Below are 19,750 nucleotides of genomic sequence, written 5' to 3'. Positions count from 1 at the left end.
AAAACGACGCTATAGAGCACTGCACACCAGAACAACTAGACACAAGAACAGTTTTTTCCCAAAGGCCATCACTCTGCTAAACAAATAATTCCATCAACACTGTCAAACTATTTACTGAATCTACACTACTATTAATCCTCTCATAGTTCCCATCACCAATCTCTTTCCATTTATGACTGTATGACTATAACTTGTTGCTGGCAATCCTTACGATTTATATTGATATATTGACCATCAATTGTGTTGTAAATGTTGTACCTTGATGAATGTATCTTTTCTTTTATGTACACTGAGAGCATATGCACCAAGACAAATTCCTTGTGTGTCCAATCACACTTGGCCAATAAAAATTCTATTCTATTCTATTATTTTAAAAGCTGCAAGACAATTTATTAGGTGAATCTTCTCCATCACATCCACACTGCTATATTTATTCATCTTTTGTAGTTGTTAAAGGCATAAAAATCATATCAGAGAAAAATGTATAATCAGTAAGCCTACATACGGGTATATTAAAATGTTAGCAGAGTTGTATATGCTTGTCCATATTTTTCACCCTGATTGTTTACAAAATCATTTAGAATGATCTGCTACACAAAGAATATATTCATTAGGTGCTGTTCCCAGAATGTTCTCTGTATGCAATATTTGATGTTGGACACTATTTTCTGAAAATGATACAAACATGCTTAGCTCATCTAGTGATCTGGACAAGAATTATGTTTTTCTCCACCTGTGTAATCATATAACATAAATATGCAACAACATGGTTGATGTTATATCTTTCTATAACCAAAATGAGTGTAATTATTGCTTAACATAAGAATAACAGCCATAGCAACAAGAAACTTAGGAATTTTATAATAGAATCCAAACTCAAGTGTATGGCTGAGAGATTCTAGGAGTTAAGTCCAGGCATCTTAAAGTGATTAAGGTTTAGAAACACTGGTCTATATTTACATCTTCTATAATTTCTAACAAAGTCTTCCAAGACCCATCTAAAGATGTTTGGATTGAACCACAGATTTGCTCTATTACTGTATAACAGTTCTTCCAGCAATTAAATATTATAATTATGGTGTATTCAGATTCTTGTTATCAGAATGCACATCTGTATGCAGCATTTCTCATAGTGATTTAGGTTATCATAGTTGGACTGTCTTGGGACATATCAACATTCAGTTCTTGGGGAGGAACGTTACTAAACAATTTTTGGTAAGAGATATTTCTATAGTCCACATTTCCAGTGTTCCCTAGGTTTTATGTGAAACTGATAATGTGCACATTAAAACTATTGGAATAGTATGTTGGATAACCATCTGACTGAGATGGTGTAGGGTTTCCTGCCTGGGCAGGGGGTTGGACTAGAAGGCCTCCAAGGTCCCTTCCAATTCTGTTGTTATATATATAGCCAAGCTCCCACCCAATCAGTTCAAACCCCCACTAGCAGTTAAAAGGAAGAAACAGCTGCGATCACACATTGCTCCCAGAAGCACGAAGCTGAAGCCTGAAGATGACGAATGAGACTTCGTCGAAACGTTGCCAAGACATTTCCAATTTTACACGGGAGAAAACCCGAACAACCAAAGACCTACATACAAACACCCGTGAAAACCTCAGAAAACAAATATATATATATATATATATATATATATATATATATATATATATACACACACACACACAACACTGTATATATATAGAAGCAGTCCTTACATTGTATATTCAGGTATGAAATTTAGAAATAATTAAAAATGAAAGTACTTCAGCTCTGATGTCAATTTTTAGTAATGGATACAAAACTTTTCAAATTTAAAATGTTTGAGTATAAAATGCTCCATTTTGAATTTGAAATGCTGATTCTGATTTTCACCTTCCAAAAGCATTCCAAGCTTGAAATCTGAACACTTATTTTAAATTCAGTCTTGAAATGCTTTCAAACTGGCTAAAACCAGCTTTAATGTTTTCACAAGAGTGCAACAAGCTCTCCTGAATTCAAAACAGCCATTTCACTGGACATTTCATGTTCAAAATCTTGGGAGTTTTCTTAAAAGAAGCATGATCACTGCAAACAGGCTGCCAACCTGTTTTACTATTGTACAAGAGCAATATGATTTATAAGCCATAATTCATATATATACTTAAAACAGTCAAATTTAGAACTATTGTACAATCAGTGCATTAAGGCAGATGATCATCCTTAATACACAGTGAAATTTTTTTACCTGTTGGCTTTAATACCATTAAACAATTTGGGGCCCTAAACATCAGGCTAAGTTTCTCTTAACCCATTTAAGCCTTGCAGTTGGTTTCTTAGCCTTTTTTCAAAAAAATCTATTAAATTAGTAGGTGTTTGTAATGGGCCTTTTGTACATTTAGAACTTTCTTCCAGGAAATACATTCTGTTCTGGCCTCTTTTTCTGTATGTTTTCAGATTTTATAATTGGATAATTCTATAATTTATGTTATAATCATATTATAGTTATTTATAGTTACATAAGTTACAACTAATTATGGTGTTTTAATTGACATTGGTTGTATAAGTTGATCTGGGAAGACACACTGTAAATTTAAAAGATTACTTTATTAAATGATGAAGCCGCTTTATGTCAAACTGAATCTTACTACATTAATTTCAAGTTGAGATGAAAAAGTTATTGTTTTTCATAACTGAAAGTATGAAGTAAAAACTGAAAGTTTTATGAGTAACTCCCAATAAAAATAATTTTCATAATTTTGCATAATAAAATGTTTTCTGCAATTATAAAAAAAAGCCATTAAGGAGAGGCTGGACATACAAGTGCCCATCTAAGATTTTATGAGAGTAATTTATTTGTATCCCACATTTATTATTTTTACAAATAACTCATGGTGACGAACATATCCAACACACCTTCCTCCAATTTTCCCCACAACCCTGTGAGGTGAGCTGGGCTTAGACAGTGACTGGTCCAAGTCACCCAGCCGGCATTCATGACTAAGGCAGGAATAGAATTCACAGTCTCCTACTTTCTGCAAAGAGAATTATATCATTGGAAAATTTTTGTTCTATCGTTAATCATTCTATTGTACAGTATATCCAAGAAATTGCAGGAAAATACTCCTGATGAATATCTAGTGATCGTTCACCTCAAATGTCCAAAATGTAACTTATCCAGTAAATGCTGGCCAAAAGTAGATCCAAATTTGGGATTTGCTGGTCTGTAGAAATAAACCTAGTTATTTTATTCAAGTGAGCCAACTAGCTCTCCTGCATGAGTAACCTTGACCTTTGTTATCCAAATGTTGTTGTTTTTCTGAGAAACACCTGGTGTTTGCTTCAATAGTTCATGATCCAGATGACATGGGTTGATCCAATTCGGTGGCTTTGTTTGCAAAATAACAGTACACCTAGCCCGGTTACTAAATTAAGCTTTTTTTGGTCTTGTATGGCACAATATACTGAACCATCAATGTTGAGTCCACACAATATGCAAAGCACAATCGACCCACACTTTTTTCGAAACACTAACCTAGTTGAGTATACTATCTGAACGCAGTTGCTAATCTTGTAACTGACCTGGTTCAACATGAGAGGGGGAAAACTGTGCCTCTGCTTTTTTGGGGATACCAGGTAAGGAAAAAAAAGGAGGGGGTGGAAATAGTAGGGGAAAAAAGGATTAGAGCCTGGTGGTGGAACTTCAGAAGGCGGTTCTTCAGAACTCCACTTTTGCAAGTGGATCCTATTTTTTTAAAGATCCCGTCTCCGGTACGAAGGGCTGCCTGTTTTGGAGGGCTTGGGTTAGCTTCGCGGACTAAGCCGCCAACCTTGGCGCAACATCAGGCCCCGCGTTGTTGGAGGAGCAACTCTCAGCGGCTCTCCTGTTTCCTCCCGTCAAGGGAGCCTTCCCGCCGACGCCACCGCCTCGAAGGGGAACAAGTAGGAAAGAAATAGCCCGATGGAGGCGTGCGCCTGCGCGCGCCCAACTCTGCCTGATATACACAGGCGCACATGCCTTCGCTCCCCTTCTGTGCTGCGGCGGCGAGGGAGGGGGGCGAGTGAGCGGGCGAGCCAGAAGCTGGTGCTGCTGTGCGCGAAGGAGGCACAAAGAAGCGGGGTTGCTGGAGACGGACGGGCGGGCTGAGGCAAGGGCTGCGTTTCCCATCCACTCACCCTCCGTCCTGAATGGAAGCCCCGCTCGGCCGAGCAGCCTGGGATCTCCGCCGCTCGCAAACCGGCGCTCGCAAAGCGAACCCGCCGCGCTCAGTTTTGGCTCCAGGGACTGACACGCTGCGGGCGGCGGCGGCGCCGGCGCTGAAAGGAAAAAGAAGAAGAAGTTGTTGAGCATCCTCCTTCGCCTCGACCTCGCTTGCTGCCGTAGCCCGACGGGAGGCGATGCTGCAAACCGCCGCCGCCACCGTCTCCTCGAGTGGTGCTCCCTTGCCGGCCGAAGGCTCCCTGGAGCTCGAACAGCCTTCCCGCCTGTAAAGGGGAAAAGGCGTCGGGCGAGCGCCAGCGATTCTGGAGCTCTCGTCGGCTTCATCGACGCGCTGCTGCTGTTGCTGCCGCCGCCGCCGCTGCCGCCTCAGGCGGCGGCACTCGAATCTGGCGTGGTGGAAAATCTTTGCCGCCGCCCCCCCCCCACCGCGGCTGGCACCCGTGTAAGCAGCAGCTTTTGCTTGGCGGATGCGTATGAATGAGTTCTGCACCGAATGGGCGCAAAAAGCGCCCCAGGTCCACCGGCTCGATCTTCCAAATCGGCAAAACGTCGCTGCACGGCAGAGACTGCGAAGGCCGAGACAGCGGCAGCACCGAGGGCGCCCCTAAGACCCAGAGACTAGCCCTGGATGACTGCAAGATGGTGGGTACCGCGCAGCTGCGCCCCCTCCCCTTTGTTTGGTTTTTGGTTTTGTAGACGTGTTTGTGTGGGGCTCGCTGGAGGGACCACTCCTCTCCCCCCCCCCCACTTCCCCCTGTCCCCCGCTCCTTGTCTATTCCGATCACGTGCAGCTGCACTATTTTTAAAACTGCAGTCCGCAATTGAGTTGACACCCTTTTTTTTTTTCTTTTTTCTTTTGCTCAAGTAGCGGCTTCAAGACCAGGGCTTGTGAGGCGGCGGCGGCAGGAATGGGTGGGGGGCACGCGTTATAATGACAGTGGGTTTTTTTTTAACTGTTTAATGGGCTGGAGAAAGTGCTGGCATTTATACGTGTTTCGCAGGAAAGGTTAAAGACAGATGTGATTTTTGGAACCTCTGCTTGCGTGGGGCAGTGGACACTAGAGAATTACGAAACATCTGCTGGTTGTTGGTAGTATTTGCTCACCGTGTAATTGGAACGGTACTCTACACCCTGTGTAGTACACCTCGGAAATCCAGAGCAAGCACTTTCTTTGCTTCCCCTTAATTTCGGAAGTGGAAAAAAAGAATAACAAATCCCACACAGCTCCGCTGGCTCAATGGAAAACAAGGCTGTGAATGCACATGGAGGTGATATTAAAAGATGTGCATCCGTCTTTTCACGCCAGAGTTGTGCTAACTTACTGGTGCAAATAGCAGCTGTGCCTGTTGATGTATGAACTAACTTGCCACTTAAACCCCCAGGGTAGATAGGAAGTTAATCTACCAGAAGTATATCCTTCCCAAATCCAAATTGCGTTGAACTTTGGTGCAATTGAGCTCTGTAGTATGGTTATCTTATAAATTCATTAAGATAGAGTTCTAACATCGGAACTGTTCCTTTTTTTTTTTAAAGTATTTTTATGCTAACTTGTGCAGTTGAAAAAAGCTAAAATCATAATACTTGTTAGGAAAAATCTATTCTTAGTTTTCTATTTTCCCTATTTAAGTACTTACCCTTTTGGAATTTATCAGTTGCAGATACTTCTTAGGCTATTATTTATAGTGACCATGACTGTAAACAATGCATGAATTAAAAAAAAAATTAATGACAACTCAAAAATTGTTACACAAAACATTTTGGTTGCAATCATACATAGATTTACTTCAGAATAAATACTGAATTCAGAAGGAATTTCCTTTGCATAAACTTACATAGGGTTGTAAATTGCCTTGGGCCTCTAATTTTTATATAAATGTTGAATTTGTCAGAGTTAGCTGAAGTTGAAATGCAGCTCAGGAAGGTCTGAGCCTTCATAAATCAAGCAAGAGAATTTTAGAATTACTGCTTTTATTTCTATGTGATCTAAGTAGTCTGAACACAGTGGGCTGAGATAGGCAGCAGACCAGTCTTCTATTTCAGACACATTAGATTGGAATAGGCATCTTCTTTCAGCAAGACCTATGTGTTCTAAAACAACAAATTTACATTGAGATTTGTGTAATTAGCACTTGATAAGGCTGCTATACACTTAATGGGGTTCTTACTGCAATCTATGAATGTAAATGAAGTCCATTTTGTAAAATGAAACTACAGATTATTTGCGCTGAAAATCTTAATTCGACTATGGAAATACGTGAACTGGGCTATGAGTTACAATATTGAATGTAGTCACTTTCTTTAGGAAATGATTTGCTTAAACTTTTTGGCATTCTTTTCATTTTAGGGCATTTTAAAAAATCTTCCCATTTAAATTTCTTCTATACAGATTTGCAGTTGTGAGTTTACTAAATGTTAACCTTTAAAAATAATGCCTGACATTCATAAGGTCCTATTAAGGCTCAGCAAGTGTCACAGAGCTTTTGAGGATAGTGTTTTCAAGCCTTGGTTTGGGCAGTCTGTCCAATGTGATTTTCTTTGTCAAGGCCATAACGTGCTAATCTGGAAGGGAAAGCATGGAAGATTAATTTTATCACCCAGTGCACAACAGTCCCTTGGAGTTGAACTGATTGGCCAGAGAATCCAGCTATGGGAGTGGAGAGGTGTTTCACTTTATACAACAGAAGTGTTGAAAATACAATTTGGGTTATTGCAAAATATACGTCAACTCAACGATAAGATAAATTGTTGTTGGTTACATATATTCAAACGAAGGGATACCATTTTATGATAGTTTGAGGGTTATAAATGGTGGGAAAATCTGAACTGTGTTACAAATTAATGTTAGGATATATTGTTCATCTTTTTCATTGTTGCATACCATACATATACAAATATAATCTGCCTCAGAAGAAAAATCAACAATAGCAATTGTGTTAAGCAAAATAATAATGATTCATTTAACCCTGAACCCTTGAGTTGGAAGTATTTTTATATACAGACCAAGGTACCACCACAAATACTGAATGGCAAGGGATTTTTCCTTCTAGATAAATAGCCAGATTCTTAAGAGTAGTAAAAACAGCCTTGGAGCCAGGAAAAGCAGTTTAAAAAAAATAGCAGAGCAATGAGTGACACATTCCACTCCTGATAGACAGCAAGTCAGAAAATTGGGGTGGGTGGGCGGAGGCTAGGGCAGGGGGCATAGAGGAGAAACTATTTCTGGAAACATTATCTTCTTTCAGGATAAAATATTTGGCTTCCGGGAAAAGAGAAGCTGTTAGTCAGCCAGCTTCAGCTGTAAAAACACTTTCAAAGGCTTAAAATATGTGGAATATCTTCATTTCTCAGTGAAATTGCATGCTCTGGGTGAGCAAAGGGCAGCTTTTATAACATGCTTCATTATTTATGGCATGGTAGGGACAGATCTTCATTCTGTTTCAAATGCCTAAATCAGCATGGCTGGAGCAACATTTTTTTAAAAAAAAAAAATCCGGCTTTATCTTTCACTGCAGCAAAACATTGGTTTTATGTAAATAGATTTTTCTCTTTCTCTTTCTCAGCTTGTCCAGGACTTCAACACCCAGGTGGCTCTGTATCGGGAATTGGTCATTTCCATTGGGGATGTCTCAGTCAGTTGCCCATCGTTATATGCTGAAATGCACAGAACACGTACCAAAGGATGTGAGATTGCCTATCAGGCACACCAAAAGCTGTCTGCAATCTCTGGGTAGGAGAATCTTTCAGTCTACTCGCCTGAATTGTTACCAGTTCTGTACAAGGTTTAGGAACAAGAGATAGCCACTATTGTATTTTAATAACCTGGATTTTGGTTGAAAGGTTTAATTCGTTCTGAGCTGGCTTTTGGGATAGGAAAGCGCCTGTTTGGTCTTTAGTTACAGCTCTCAGAACATTTGGAGGAAAGCTGTGCCATTTAAAATCGTTTGAAACTGAAGGCATTTTGTAACCTGCTGTAGCAAACACAAGTTCTGATAGAGATAGAGGAACTTTTAAAAAATCCATTCTAAAATACAAACAAAGTTAAAGAGCAACATTATTAGACCAGACTATTCTTTTAAAACTTTAATCATCTGTTAACTGGAAAATAGCATTTTAAATAATGTTACAATATGCTTTCAGATGCTACATTTTTGTTTTGCTTCAAAAATTACAGTTAAAATGGCAAATCACTTCTAAACCAATGTAATAAAACAGTTTGCATCCATGATTATGCCCATCAGTTACATCTAAGATGGAAAGAAAACTGGAATACATTTAATTTACATTGGATGTACATTTTATGCAGCCTTGTAGTACTAATTGCACCTGCAGACAGGACTCTAAAAATCTAATAATATTTATTTATGTATTTTACTTTTAGCTGCTACCAAAATACAAATATTTTGGATGGTATACAAAAAAGTAAGCATATTAAAAGTAACAGACTCTACAAAAAGATAAAATGGTGATTTAAGTCATTAAAATTACAAATTCAAACATAAATTTTATACTTGGGCATAGTTAAAGGTAAACTGAAAGGTGTGGGGTTTTTTAACCCAATGTGGGAGGCACCATTATATTCCATTTAGGAGCAAATTCACCGTATTCTGTCATGACAAAAAGACAGGTCCCAAGTCGCAGCAAGGTGGACCATCTACCATTGAAGATGTACTTCCCCAGATGATTTAAATGATGGGAACCTTGCAGAAGGAGGCAATGTCTAAGGTATCTTGAACCGAAACCATTCAGATCTGTAAAAACAAGTGACTCCTTATTTTGCACCCAGAAGTAAATTGGCAACCAGTATAGAGATTTCAAAATTATTGCTAACTTTGTCTCTAGAAAATAGACTGAAGACCAAAGTGGGTGCAGTATTTCACACATGGATAGCCCAACACACAATGCATTATCTAAGTGAAGCTTAGAGGTTACAGTTTGCTTTTAGGTCATTATTTAGGAAAGAGAGCCTATAATAAATGCTTCTGGCCACAAATTCCACCTAAGGAAATAAGGGGTTCTGATGCACAATAACTCACAATTTGCATATCTGCTCTGTGTAGGAAAGTTTGACCCCATCTTATCTGAATTACAGTGGGGTAAAAAAGTATTTAGTCAGCCACCAGTTGTGCAAGTTCTCCCACTGAAAAAGATGAGAGGGGCCTGTAATTGTTATCATAGGTATACCTCAACTAGGAGAGACAACATGAGAAAACACATCCAGAAAATCACATTGTCTGATTTGTAACGAATTTATTTGAAAATTATGGTGGAAAATAAGTATTTGGTCAATATCAAAAGTTCATCTCAATACTTTGTTATATATCCTTTGTTGGCAATGACAGAGGTCAAACGTTTTCTGTATGTCTCCACAAGGTTTTCACACACTGTTGCTGGTATGTTGGCCCATTCCTCCATGCAGATCTCCTCGAGAGCAGTGATGTTTTGGGGCTGTCGCTGGGCAACACTGACTTTCAACTCCCTGCAAAGGTTTTCTGTGGGGTTGAGATCTGGTGACTGGCTAGGCCACTCCAGGACCTTGAAATGCTTCTTATGGAGCCACTCCTTCGTTACCCGGGCAGTGTGTTTAGGATCATTGTCATACTGAAAGACCCAGCCACGTTTCATCTTCAATGCCCTTGCTGATGGAAGGAGGTTTGCACTCAAAATCTCACGATACATGGCCCCATTCATTCTTTCCTTTACACGGATCAGTCGTCCTGGTCCCTTTGCAGAGAAACAGCCCCACAGCATGATGTTGCCACTCCCATGCTTCACAGTAGGTATGGTGTTCTTTGGATGCAACTCAGCATTCTCTCTCCTCCAAACACGACGAGTTGAGTTTCTACCAAACAGTTCTACTTTGGTTTCATCTGACCATATGACATTCTCCCAATCCTCTTCTGGATCATCCAAATGCTCTCTAGCAAACTTCAGACGGGCCCGGACATGTACTGGCTTAAGCAGGGGGACACGTCTGGCACTGCAGGATCTGAGTCCCTGGCGGTGTAGTGTGTTACTGATGGTAGCCTTTGTTACGTTGGTCCCAGCTCTCTTCAGGTCATTCACTAGGTCCCCCCGTGTGATTCTGGGATATTTGCTCATCATTCTTGTGATCATTTTGACCCCACGGGGTGAGATCTTGCATGGAGCCCCAGATTGAGGGAGATTATCAGTGGTCTTGTATGTCTTCCATTTTCTAATTATTCCTCCCACAGTTGATTTCTTCACACCAAGCTGCTTACCTATTGCAGATTCAGTCTTCCCAGCCTGGTGCAGGTCTACAATTTTGTTTCTGGTGTCCTTCGACAGCTCTTTGGTCTTCACCATAGTGGAGTTTGGAGTGTGACTGTTTGAGGTTGTGGACAGGTGTCTTTTATACTGATAACAAGTTCAAACAGGTACCATTAATACAGGTAATGAGTGGAGAACGGAGAAGCCTCTTAAAGGAGAAGTTACAGGTCTGTGAGAGCCAGAAATCTTGCTTGTTTGTTGGTGACCAAATACTTATTTTCCACCATAATTTGCAAATAAATTCGTTACAAATCAGACAATGTGATTTTCTGGATGTGTTTCTCTCATGTTGTCTCTCCTAGTTGAGGTATACCTATGATAACAATTACAGGCCCCTCTCATCTTTTTCAGTGGGAGAACTTGCACAACTGGTGGCTGACTAAATACTTTTTTACCCCACTGTATGTCTCAATTTATTTTCCTTCCATCTCTTAAATCAATAATAAATCATAATTGACAGTAATTGACAAGAATAACTAAATAGTCCTATCTTGTTTCAGTTAAAGCAAAATTCAGAGCTCTAGTTTTAGGAGTGATTGAATAATTTTAAACACTCTTGTCATGCTTTACACTTTTGGAGACCTAATGTTGTTTGATGCAGATATACTTAGGACTAAGGATGCAAACGTTTTAATATTAGGGGTACAGAAATACACCTTTCTGTCATCAAACATTGTAATAATTGATTGGCAACAGTGCCATTAGTTTGAATAAGTGCTCATTAGAGGCTTTGTAATCAGTTCTGCAAGCAGCAATAGAAAGATGCAAGTAGCCACCAAAATACAGCATTTAAAAATCGAAAAGTGGCAAAACCAGGAGTCCTCAAAACATTATGCATTTAAAAGCAAGTTTGTAAAAGTGTAAGTAAACTTTAGTTGTAATACACAATGAACATCAGTAATTGCCTATATTACAGATAATTCTTAAAACTCAGAACCTGCCTTATGCTCTACTGCAGCCTATTTTAGGCTTATAAGGAGTCCTCTGATTGACAGTATCTATCCATATCTCAAGTAGAAGACTTTTTCATTAAGTATCACTGATTCTTTCAGTGAAAACACTAAGCTAAATGCTAGGTCACCATTATATCATGCTCTTCTACTAAGCTAGGAACCACACTTCAGTTCCTAACCTTATTTGCTTTTATCATGCCATGCAGTGCAAAATTAAGCATGTATTTTACAAAGTAGTTGAGTCAAGTAGAAGAGAATTTGGATTTAATTTCAGTTTTGCTTGTGCCAGAATGCTGTACTGGGTTGTGGCCCTTAAATAGGCATCTGTGATAATTACACAGATATGAAGTCCGTGGCTCCAAATTTGCTATTTTGACATTTTCTTTTAAATGCATGGCAGTGTAACTGATGTAATCTTGTTTCCAACCTTCACTACTGCCTTTCAGACTGTGGTAGGGATTAAAAATGCCCTTTACTTACACAGTGTTCTGTACATAGCCCCTGAAATGTTTATTAAATTAAAGATATCCATAAAGGTCAGAAGTAGGACAGAGCCTGCTTCAATTTTCCCTAATATTATTTGTTCATGTTGCCCTTGTTTGCCAGACACCTGACCCATCATTCCCATTCCCAACCAGCCAGGTTATCATATTTGGCTAACGTCTTTCAAATGAACCTTGTGAAAGTCCTTAAGGTGAATATTTGGATGGGCAATTGATCCAGCAAACAGACTGGAATAAGAGTAGACAAAGCATTTCTTCAGTCTATTATCTGAAACATCCATTTCACCCTGCCTAGTGGTAGGGCTACCCCTGAATAGATGAGCAGGTTTACATTTGCTCCTTCAAAAAAAAATTGCCCCCATTTAAGGGTCTTTTAAAAAAAAATAGTTATATACAGGTAATTTCAGTTTCACAGTTCCTTTTATAGGTTTGCTGCAAACCTTATGGAATATTACTGAGTTGTGACTGATGTGTAATGTACTAAAAAGCTGAGGGAAAATTCTCTGGTGGATGTACTTTAAATTGGAATTTCTACCCTGCTAATAAAACCATTTGAAACTAATTAGTCCCAGTTTCCTAAAAAAACCAAAAATAGGGAACTGATTCCAAACATTTGTGTAATTGAAAAAAATAGATTTATAACTATTTTCAAACTGTATTTTGCTTAGAAATTTTATTTTAAGAAAATAATGTGTGAATCTTAGAGAATTTAAGCTAGTGAAGTGTTTGAATAGAAAACTATAACTGACAACATAATTTAAATCATTAATAAACTAGCAAAAAGGTTAATTTGAGTTGTGTTCCTGAGATGTGAATGCCTCGAGATGCTAAATAAGATTTAACAGTTAAAATGTGGCTGAAATTTTCCATCCATTAGGACTATGGAAAAGTTGGGTGGATCTGCATCTTCCTACAATAATCTCTTTATGAGGCAGAAGATGCTATGTGTCTATGGTCTTCAGCTTTCTGGCTGTGAAGGAAGATTTTATTTCTCCCCCTTGCTTTTAAAAGACTTAGTTGTACACCAGAAAGGGATTAACAAGATGCTTTATCTTTGGAATAAATGGTAGTGTATAAAATGTTACTCAGTGCTGAGAAGTAGTGATAAATGAAAATAAGTTTAGCTGTGGCTCAACCTGTGACACTGGAAGTAGATTAGGACAGATAAAATAAACCAATTGTTTACAAAATCAATATTTTAATTTTATGCTGCTTGTTGACATAGGATGCAGTGGTGACCATTGGCCTCCATAGCTTCAGAGGAGTTTGATAGCTATAGAGCATGTTGATTTTGTGGTAGTACAGTCCAGATTTCCCCATTCTTTTCTGCCTAAAAGACTCCCAGAATAGTTCGCAATTACATACGTGTGAAACAAAACTGCCTTTGCCTACACGCTTATAGGCTAAAACCATTCAAAAGGAAGGCAGGCTGGGAATAAACAACCAACTTAAGACGTCATTAGAGTCTTAGGAGTAAAGTTAAAACAGAGTAAATTCAGCTGGGAATGGAGCTGGATTAGAAGATAAAGGCTTGGCTGTTGCTGGTTTTTCTCTGGTGGCTTCAGCAATCATTGGTGATAGCTGGAGGAAGAAAACTCAATTGGAGTTATATTCAGGAAGGAGGGAACATTCTAGTACAGGGGTCTCCAACCTTGGCAACTTTAAGACTTGTGGACTTTGCAAAGCTGGCTGAGGAACTCTGGGAATTGAAGTCCACAAGTCTTAAAAGTTGCCAAGGTTGGAGACCCCTGCACTAGTGAATACATTTGGAGACCCAAAACAGGGGAGAATCCTTTTTTTCACATGGGTATGTATTGGACGGATGTGGTTAGGAAAGAGGACATGCTGGATTAACCTCTATTCTTATGTATATACAAAGACACAAACAGTGAACTTCTTCCAAAACTGTGGGGCACATACTTCAAATCTATATCTGATGCTTTAACAAAGGAAGCATAGCTATTGCTAAAGCAAGAACTAATTAGTCCAAACAGCTATTCAAACTGAAAGCTACAAATTTCACTTTTCATATATCCGTATGCACATCTCCATAATGCATTACTAATCCCCTAATACATGGGAAGGTATAGTGTTTCCAAGAGTCTTAAAATAGTCTAGGGGAGTCTACATTTGGCAGATACAGAGCAGGAAGGGTTATCATGAAAAGGAAATGCAGAATTGAAATGTAAGACCCTTATGCTTATTATGTTTCAAAGCAATGAAGCACAAATACATACACACACACACATACACAAATATACATACACATCCTCAATTTCTGATTAGTCAGAGACAGGGGGAAAAATACTGTCTGCTTTTGCAATTACTTGATTTATATAAGAGAAACCAAATATGAGGTGCTTAAGTACTCTTTCATCAAAAGAAGTAGATTGAATGGTTTTATTTATTTTATTTTTATGTTTGCCTTCAAGTCAGTATTGATTACTTGTGACTGCCAGAATTGGTTCCTGCAGTTTTCTTGGCAAGATTTCTTGGAAGTGGATTGCCACTGCCTCCTTCCTAACACGGAGAGAGTCTTCTCAATCAGATTGAACCACTTGGAAGGAACATAGATGAGGATGGGAGAAATAACACCATCTTCCTCCTCTTCATGTTTCTCCTCATAGACTTTTCTGGACCTTTACTGCAGAAGTTGAAGCCCTGGCTGCCAAAGGGCGACAGCTGGACAGGATATACAAGCAAAGGAAGTAGCAGCTAGTGCCACTGCTTGCTGCCACTGTTCAGACACCTCCCTCGATCATTTTAGTTGAGCTTATTGCTACGCAGCTGTTTTAGATAAATTATACTGGTTTTGTAATCCTTTAAGAGTTTTAAAGGTATTATTAGCATGCATTGATGTAGAGCAGTGACTCAATTTTTGGCCCAAGCTTTTCAGAAAAAAAAATTACTCCCCAGTTTTAAATAACAATTATTTCAAAGTGTCAATTTCTCATGGAATTAAAACTTATTTTCTTTCCCAGTGTCATCCATGTACATCTGAATGCCTACAATAAAGTTCTGATTGAAGCTAGAATATAATGCTTTCTGCAATTTCTAAAGTTGCAAATGATAATCCTGTAATCCTATCCATAGTAGTACATATTGAGTCTTGTGTTCACTTCATTAAAAAAACAGGTTAATTAAATGTGCCCATGGTACAATTGAGAATTAAGAAAGAGTCCCACATTAATTCAGGAGTTGCAACTTTGAGCACAAAACCTTGTAGTCTTAACAAAATTTAATCGGTGTTATCAGTTTGTCTAAAACATCTAAGTCAAATAAGCATTAGGTTAAATGGTTATCTTAAATGATACACCAGCCCAAGAATCCTCACAACACGAAGGTGAAGAGCTCCCTCAAGTGGCAGTTCTCAGAAGCCCTATCCAAACTCACTAGGTCAAGTTCACCTCAGATGAAGCTAGAAATTATACAGCTTATGTGAAATAAGAGACTTTGTATAGTAGAAGAAGCCGAAGGCAGCATAAACTTCCTGGAACGATATACAATACAGTTAGCTCTGAGGAGAGGTCACACTCTCCTAAAAGGACAGAATATCCTCCTCTTAACAAACATGATCAGAGAAAGCCATGACACAGGAAAAGGAAGAAGCAGGCTCCTGCACTGAGCTCAGAGTTAGTATTCAGCCAGTTCAGACCGATTCAGGCGAACCAGTAGTGCAACTTGTGGGTGGGGGCAGGCCCACCAACCCACTCAGGCACAATGCCGTCCTATATCGCTGTGTTTTTTATGCTGCATGAGTGGACCGTGCATATGAGCAAATTGCTGTGTTTTGTGACACCATATGCATGTGCGGATGGCAAGCAAGCGAAGCGAGCGTGCACGCTCACATTTCCAGTGCTGGGCGAACCGGTTGCTATAATATGTGAATCCCATCTCTGGCTGAGCTGAGAAAAATGCATTGTGTCCCACAGCATAACCCTCAAGGACTCCACAACACAGCAGTGGGCTGGGTAAGGTGCAGAGATACAGTGCTTCAATCCCAGAGTATTCAGACAAACAATCTTCATCTTTAGGAAGTTAAATATTTGCAAAGACTCATTTTATTCAGATGTAACAGAGGTTTCCAGAGGTACCTGGCCCCAAAAATGTTATATAACTGGTCAAAATTACAACAGACTTTGAGAAAAACTACTTACAATCCATCCTCAACGTTATGACAGTTGGCTCTCATCCCACAATCACATAATTGCATTTCAGGTGCTGAGCAACAAACTTGCATTTATAGTGTTGTAGTGTTCTCAATGGTCACATGACACAATTTGCAACACTTTGCCTTTTTCATCATAGTCAATGGCAAAAAATGCCCATTGGACCTGGTGACTTCATATGATGACCAGGGTGACTTGTTTTACAGCTGTTGTAACACAGTTATAAAATTGAGTCTGGTCATGTGGTGCCTTGATTTATGATTACAATCCTTACAACCAAAATTCAGAGGTCTATAGTGGTTGTAAGCCAAAGATTACTTATTATCAATCTCCTTCTGTAAGCTGTGGCCTTCCACCACAGGACTGCTTTCACAAACATACAACAGTCTTTTCCTCCATCCTTTCTTTAAAGAGCATGAAGTTTCTCTCTGCCCATAGTAGCATCAACGATTCCTAAAACAGTCTTCTTCCACTATCCACTGATACCTGCAATGAGACTTCAAGCCTAGCCTGAATCACATTTGAATCCTGCCATGAGTCAGACCATTTTATATAGAAAATGCCATTTCTAACAGTCACGCAGTAATGTCTTTCACTGAGACCAGGAAGTCATCCTCCCCTTCTGCTATAATTCTCAACTCAGTTGAATTAGGATTTGTGCAAACTGACATCTCACGAGTCATCAGAAATTGAATTGAGCAGAATGAAGATAAATAGAATAGACAGTTTTCTAGTTTCCTTCTGACTTCCACAAGCAAGTCCCAAAGCTCCAGTGGCTATGATGCAGAGGTGGGTTTCAGCAGGTTCTGACCAGTTCTGGAGAACCGGTAATGGAAATTTTGAGTAGTTTGGAGAACCGGTGGTAAAAATTCTGACTGCCCCACCCCCATCTATTCTCTGCCTCCCAAGTCCCAGCGGATTGGGAGGAATGGAGATTTTGCAGTTTCCTTCCCCTGGAATTGGTGGGAATGGATGTTTTACAGTATCCTTCCCCTGCCATGCCCACCAAGCCATGCCATGCCCACCAAGCCACACCCACAGAACTGGTAGTAAAAAATTTTGAAACCCACCACTGCTATGCTGTCCAGGTAAATCAAGGGTTCCATTGAACTGGCTGCAAGTCCTTAAATAAGCCTGCTCCATAGGAAATTGTGGCCCACTCTACCGGAAGTGCAGTCACTGCCATCCCCACCACTAATGTTCCCTGGGTGATAACTGTACACAGTCTGCCTTTATAAAGTACCATAAGTTCTATTCTCTTGAAGCTTGGTTGAAGCCTTCTCAGCAGGAGGGCACTCAGGAGAGTGGGAGGATGCATTTGTTTTGTAATGATGAAAAGATTGATTTGTCACCAGTTTTTAAAAAATTAATGGTAAAAGAGTTTTAAATGTCATGTATCATTTGTTTCATTGTAATATATATGAAGTATTTTTCAAAGTGTGGTCACCAACAACCTTTCAAAGTATCTATGAAGTCAAATAAATCAATACTTAAAATTTCTCAGTTTTAATTTCTGATATAATAAATATCAATGGTCCTGAAATCAAAATATCTGAGAATCACTGCCCAAAGCAATTTCACAATACCTAATTGGAGCATTACTCACTCAATTTCTTTCTTTGCAGAACTGAAAAAATGGTGATAACGCCATTTAAAAACATGTCAGCTATGAAATTTATAATCCTTTTTTATAAGCCAGATAGAAGGCAATTCCATATAGTATTATAATTGCTTAAATCCTGGATTAGCATTGTGGATTGACCTTGTGTTTCTCTGTCATCATCTGTGTTTGGCAGCTGCCTGATTAATTTCCAGGTCAGATGTAGTGCAAAAAAAATAGTTGTTGAACATACATTGGCAGGAAAAATATTGCAACATGTGGTGGTATCAGAGTTAGTGTTCCCAGGCAGGAATAAATTATTTACACAATCTCATAAGAAATCCAAAGAATTTCAGATAATTTTTATTTATTGAAGAAAGTAAGAAGCTAACATGAATGAATTTTGTTTCCTACCCCTCTCCTTATACCGTATAAGAGACTTCTTGGCCCTCTCTTTTAAATTGGGCAACATGTTTCCATCTGTCCTTCTGATTGTACAACAGTCAGAATGCAAACTGTAGGAGGAAGTCACTAGAGAATTATACCAAACTGAGATTATTCTTTATGACTACGGGAGTAGTTGAACTATTTTGCTGCTCCTTTCTAAATGACTGGCTGAGTTTTGTAATAGAAGATGCCAAGAAAAGAAATAGAACTCAAAGTAAGGACGAGAATTTGAGTGGAGGGAGGAATTGACTAATTTTTGAACTCTTTAAATGGTCAGGTACAGAGACCGTTGGCTGGCTTATGCAAAGATACCAGTGTTTTAAGAATGCAAGCAGTTAATAACCATTATGGCCTGTTTTGTTACCTGATTCTGAGTATTGGAGAAAGGATGTGGAAGGCTATGTAGAAATACACAATTATTCCACTTTTTTCTATTTTAGTTCGTTTCAACCATGTACCTTCTTTTATTACATATTGAATATTTCTCTTTCCCTTTACCCATTATGAAATGTTTCAATTTGTATTTAAGATTTTGGTCAGAAGTCTGTGTGATTGGGCACCTGCCAGAGGCCTTTTATAATTCTTTTGTTTAGACTCCTTGAAATATTTAGTCCTTCTGTCTGGCCTCTTCTACTTAAATCCCACATTAAGTCACAACTGTTAGTCAGCTCACTTTCTGATAGGTATAATTACCTCCCAGCAGTGCCTGATACAAATGAAGTCAGCATGTCAAAATTTCCAAGATTTTCCTTGATGATTCATTGCTTACTATGACAGTTGTTTGCAATGAAATGGGACTCTATCATTTGCTTGGCTTCCTAAATAAATTTTCTTACAAGATGAAGTGCCTTCTGATAGAAGGGTGTGTGATAAGAGATGAATATCAACAATAGACTAGAATAGAATTCTTTATTGGCCAAGTATGATTGGGCACACAAGGAATTTGTCTTCAGTGCATAAGCTCTCAGTGTACATAAAAAACAAGCAATAGCAGCACCAGGTGGACTCTGTGGTTGGAGTACTTGAAGATGTTACTTGGCTGCTAAACTGAACCCTGACATTCTCCAGCGTGCTGCTTGGAGAATCCAAGCATGGGTAATTTGTTGTCTATTTGCCAGAGACTGAGTGTAGATTTTTTTCCTTTGTTGACCACACTTCCTCTGCTCAGCTGAGCCTCAGCTTGTTCACTCAGTCTAGCTAGAGAGACGTATGTAGGATTCCTCTGGCAATTAGATCGTGTCAGATTACTCACAGCTTGGATTTTTCACAGCTTGAAAAAATTGTAGATTTGATGTCAGTGGGAGCTATGGATTTTGTAATTGGTTGAAGAGGCAACAGCAGTTTACTCTTGGCTTGATTCCAGCCACCTCCTCTGTTGCCGGTAGTGCATAGGTCGTCCCTGGGGCTCCAGATCAACTGCCACTGCCCAGGACTTCAAGGAGTTCTGTGCCAGAGTTCTGTCCTTTCCAGGACACCTCTGGACATTAAACTTTGCTGCCAGTGGGTGAGCTGGTTTCCTGGCCCGCCGGCACAACCGCCACCACTAACTCGGCTCCATTCCCGACAGGTGGCTCTGGAGTCATTGCCCGG

At 39.4% G+C, this 19,750-nt stretch overlaps 1 protein-coding gene across 2 annotated transcripts in view; it reads left to right on the top strand.

Moving 5' to 3' along the window:
* Window positions 1-2,944: 2,944 nt before the first annotated feature.
* The window catches only part of RGS7BP (regulator of G protein signaling 7 binding protein), a 76,488-nt gene continuing 59,682 nt past the window's right edge, over window positions 2,945-19,750 (top strand). Inside the window, exons 1-2 of one of the 2 annotated variants that reach the window (XM_058169616.1) lie at window positions 2,945-4,841; window positions 7,761-7,927. In XM_058169616.1, the coding sequence (XP_058025599.1) occupies window positions 4,677-4,841; window positions 7,761-7,927 (332 nt within the window). In that variant the 5' untranslated portion in view covers window positions 2,945-4,676. The remainder of the gene's footprint in view (window positions 4,842-7,760; window positions 7,928-19,750) is intronic. The other variant, XM_058169614.1, reaches the window with a different exon arrangement.

This window comes from Ahaetulla prasina, chromosome 2 (assembly GCF_028640845.1).
Source record: "Ahaetulla prasina isolate Xishuangbanna chromosome 2, ASM2864084v1, whole genome shotgun sequence".
NCBI classification, from domain to species: Eukaryota; Metazoa; Chordata; class Lepidosauria; order Squamata; family Colubridae; genus Ahaetulla; species Ahaetulla prasina.
The sequence above is the reverse complement of the archived record's forward strand: the minus strand, read 5'-3'. Positions and strand labels throughout refer to the sequence as shown.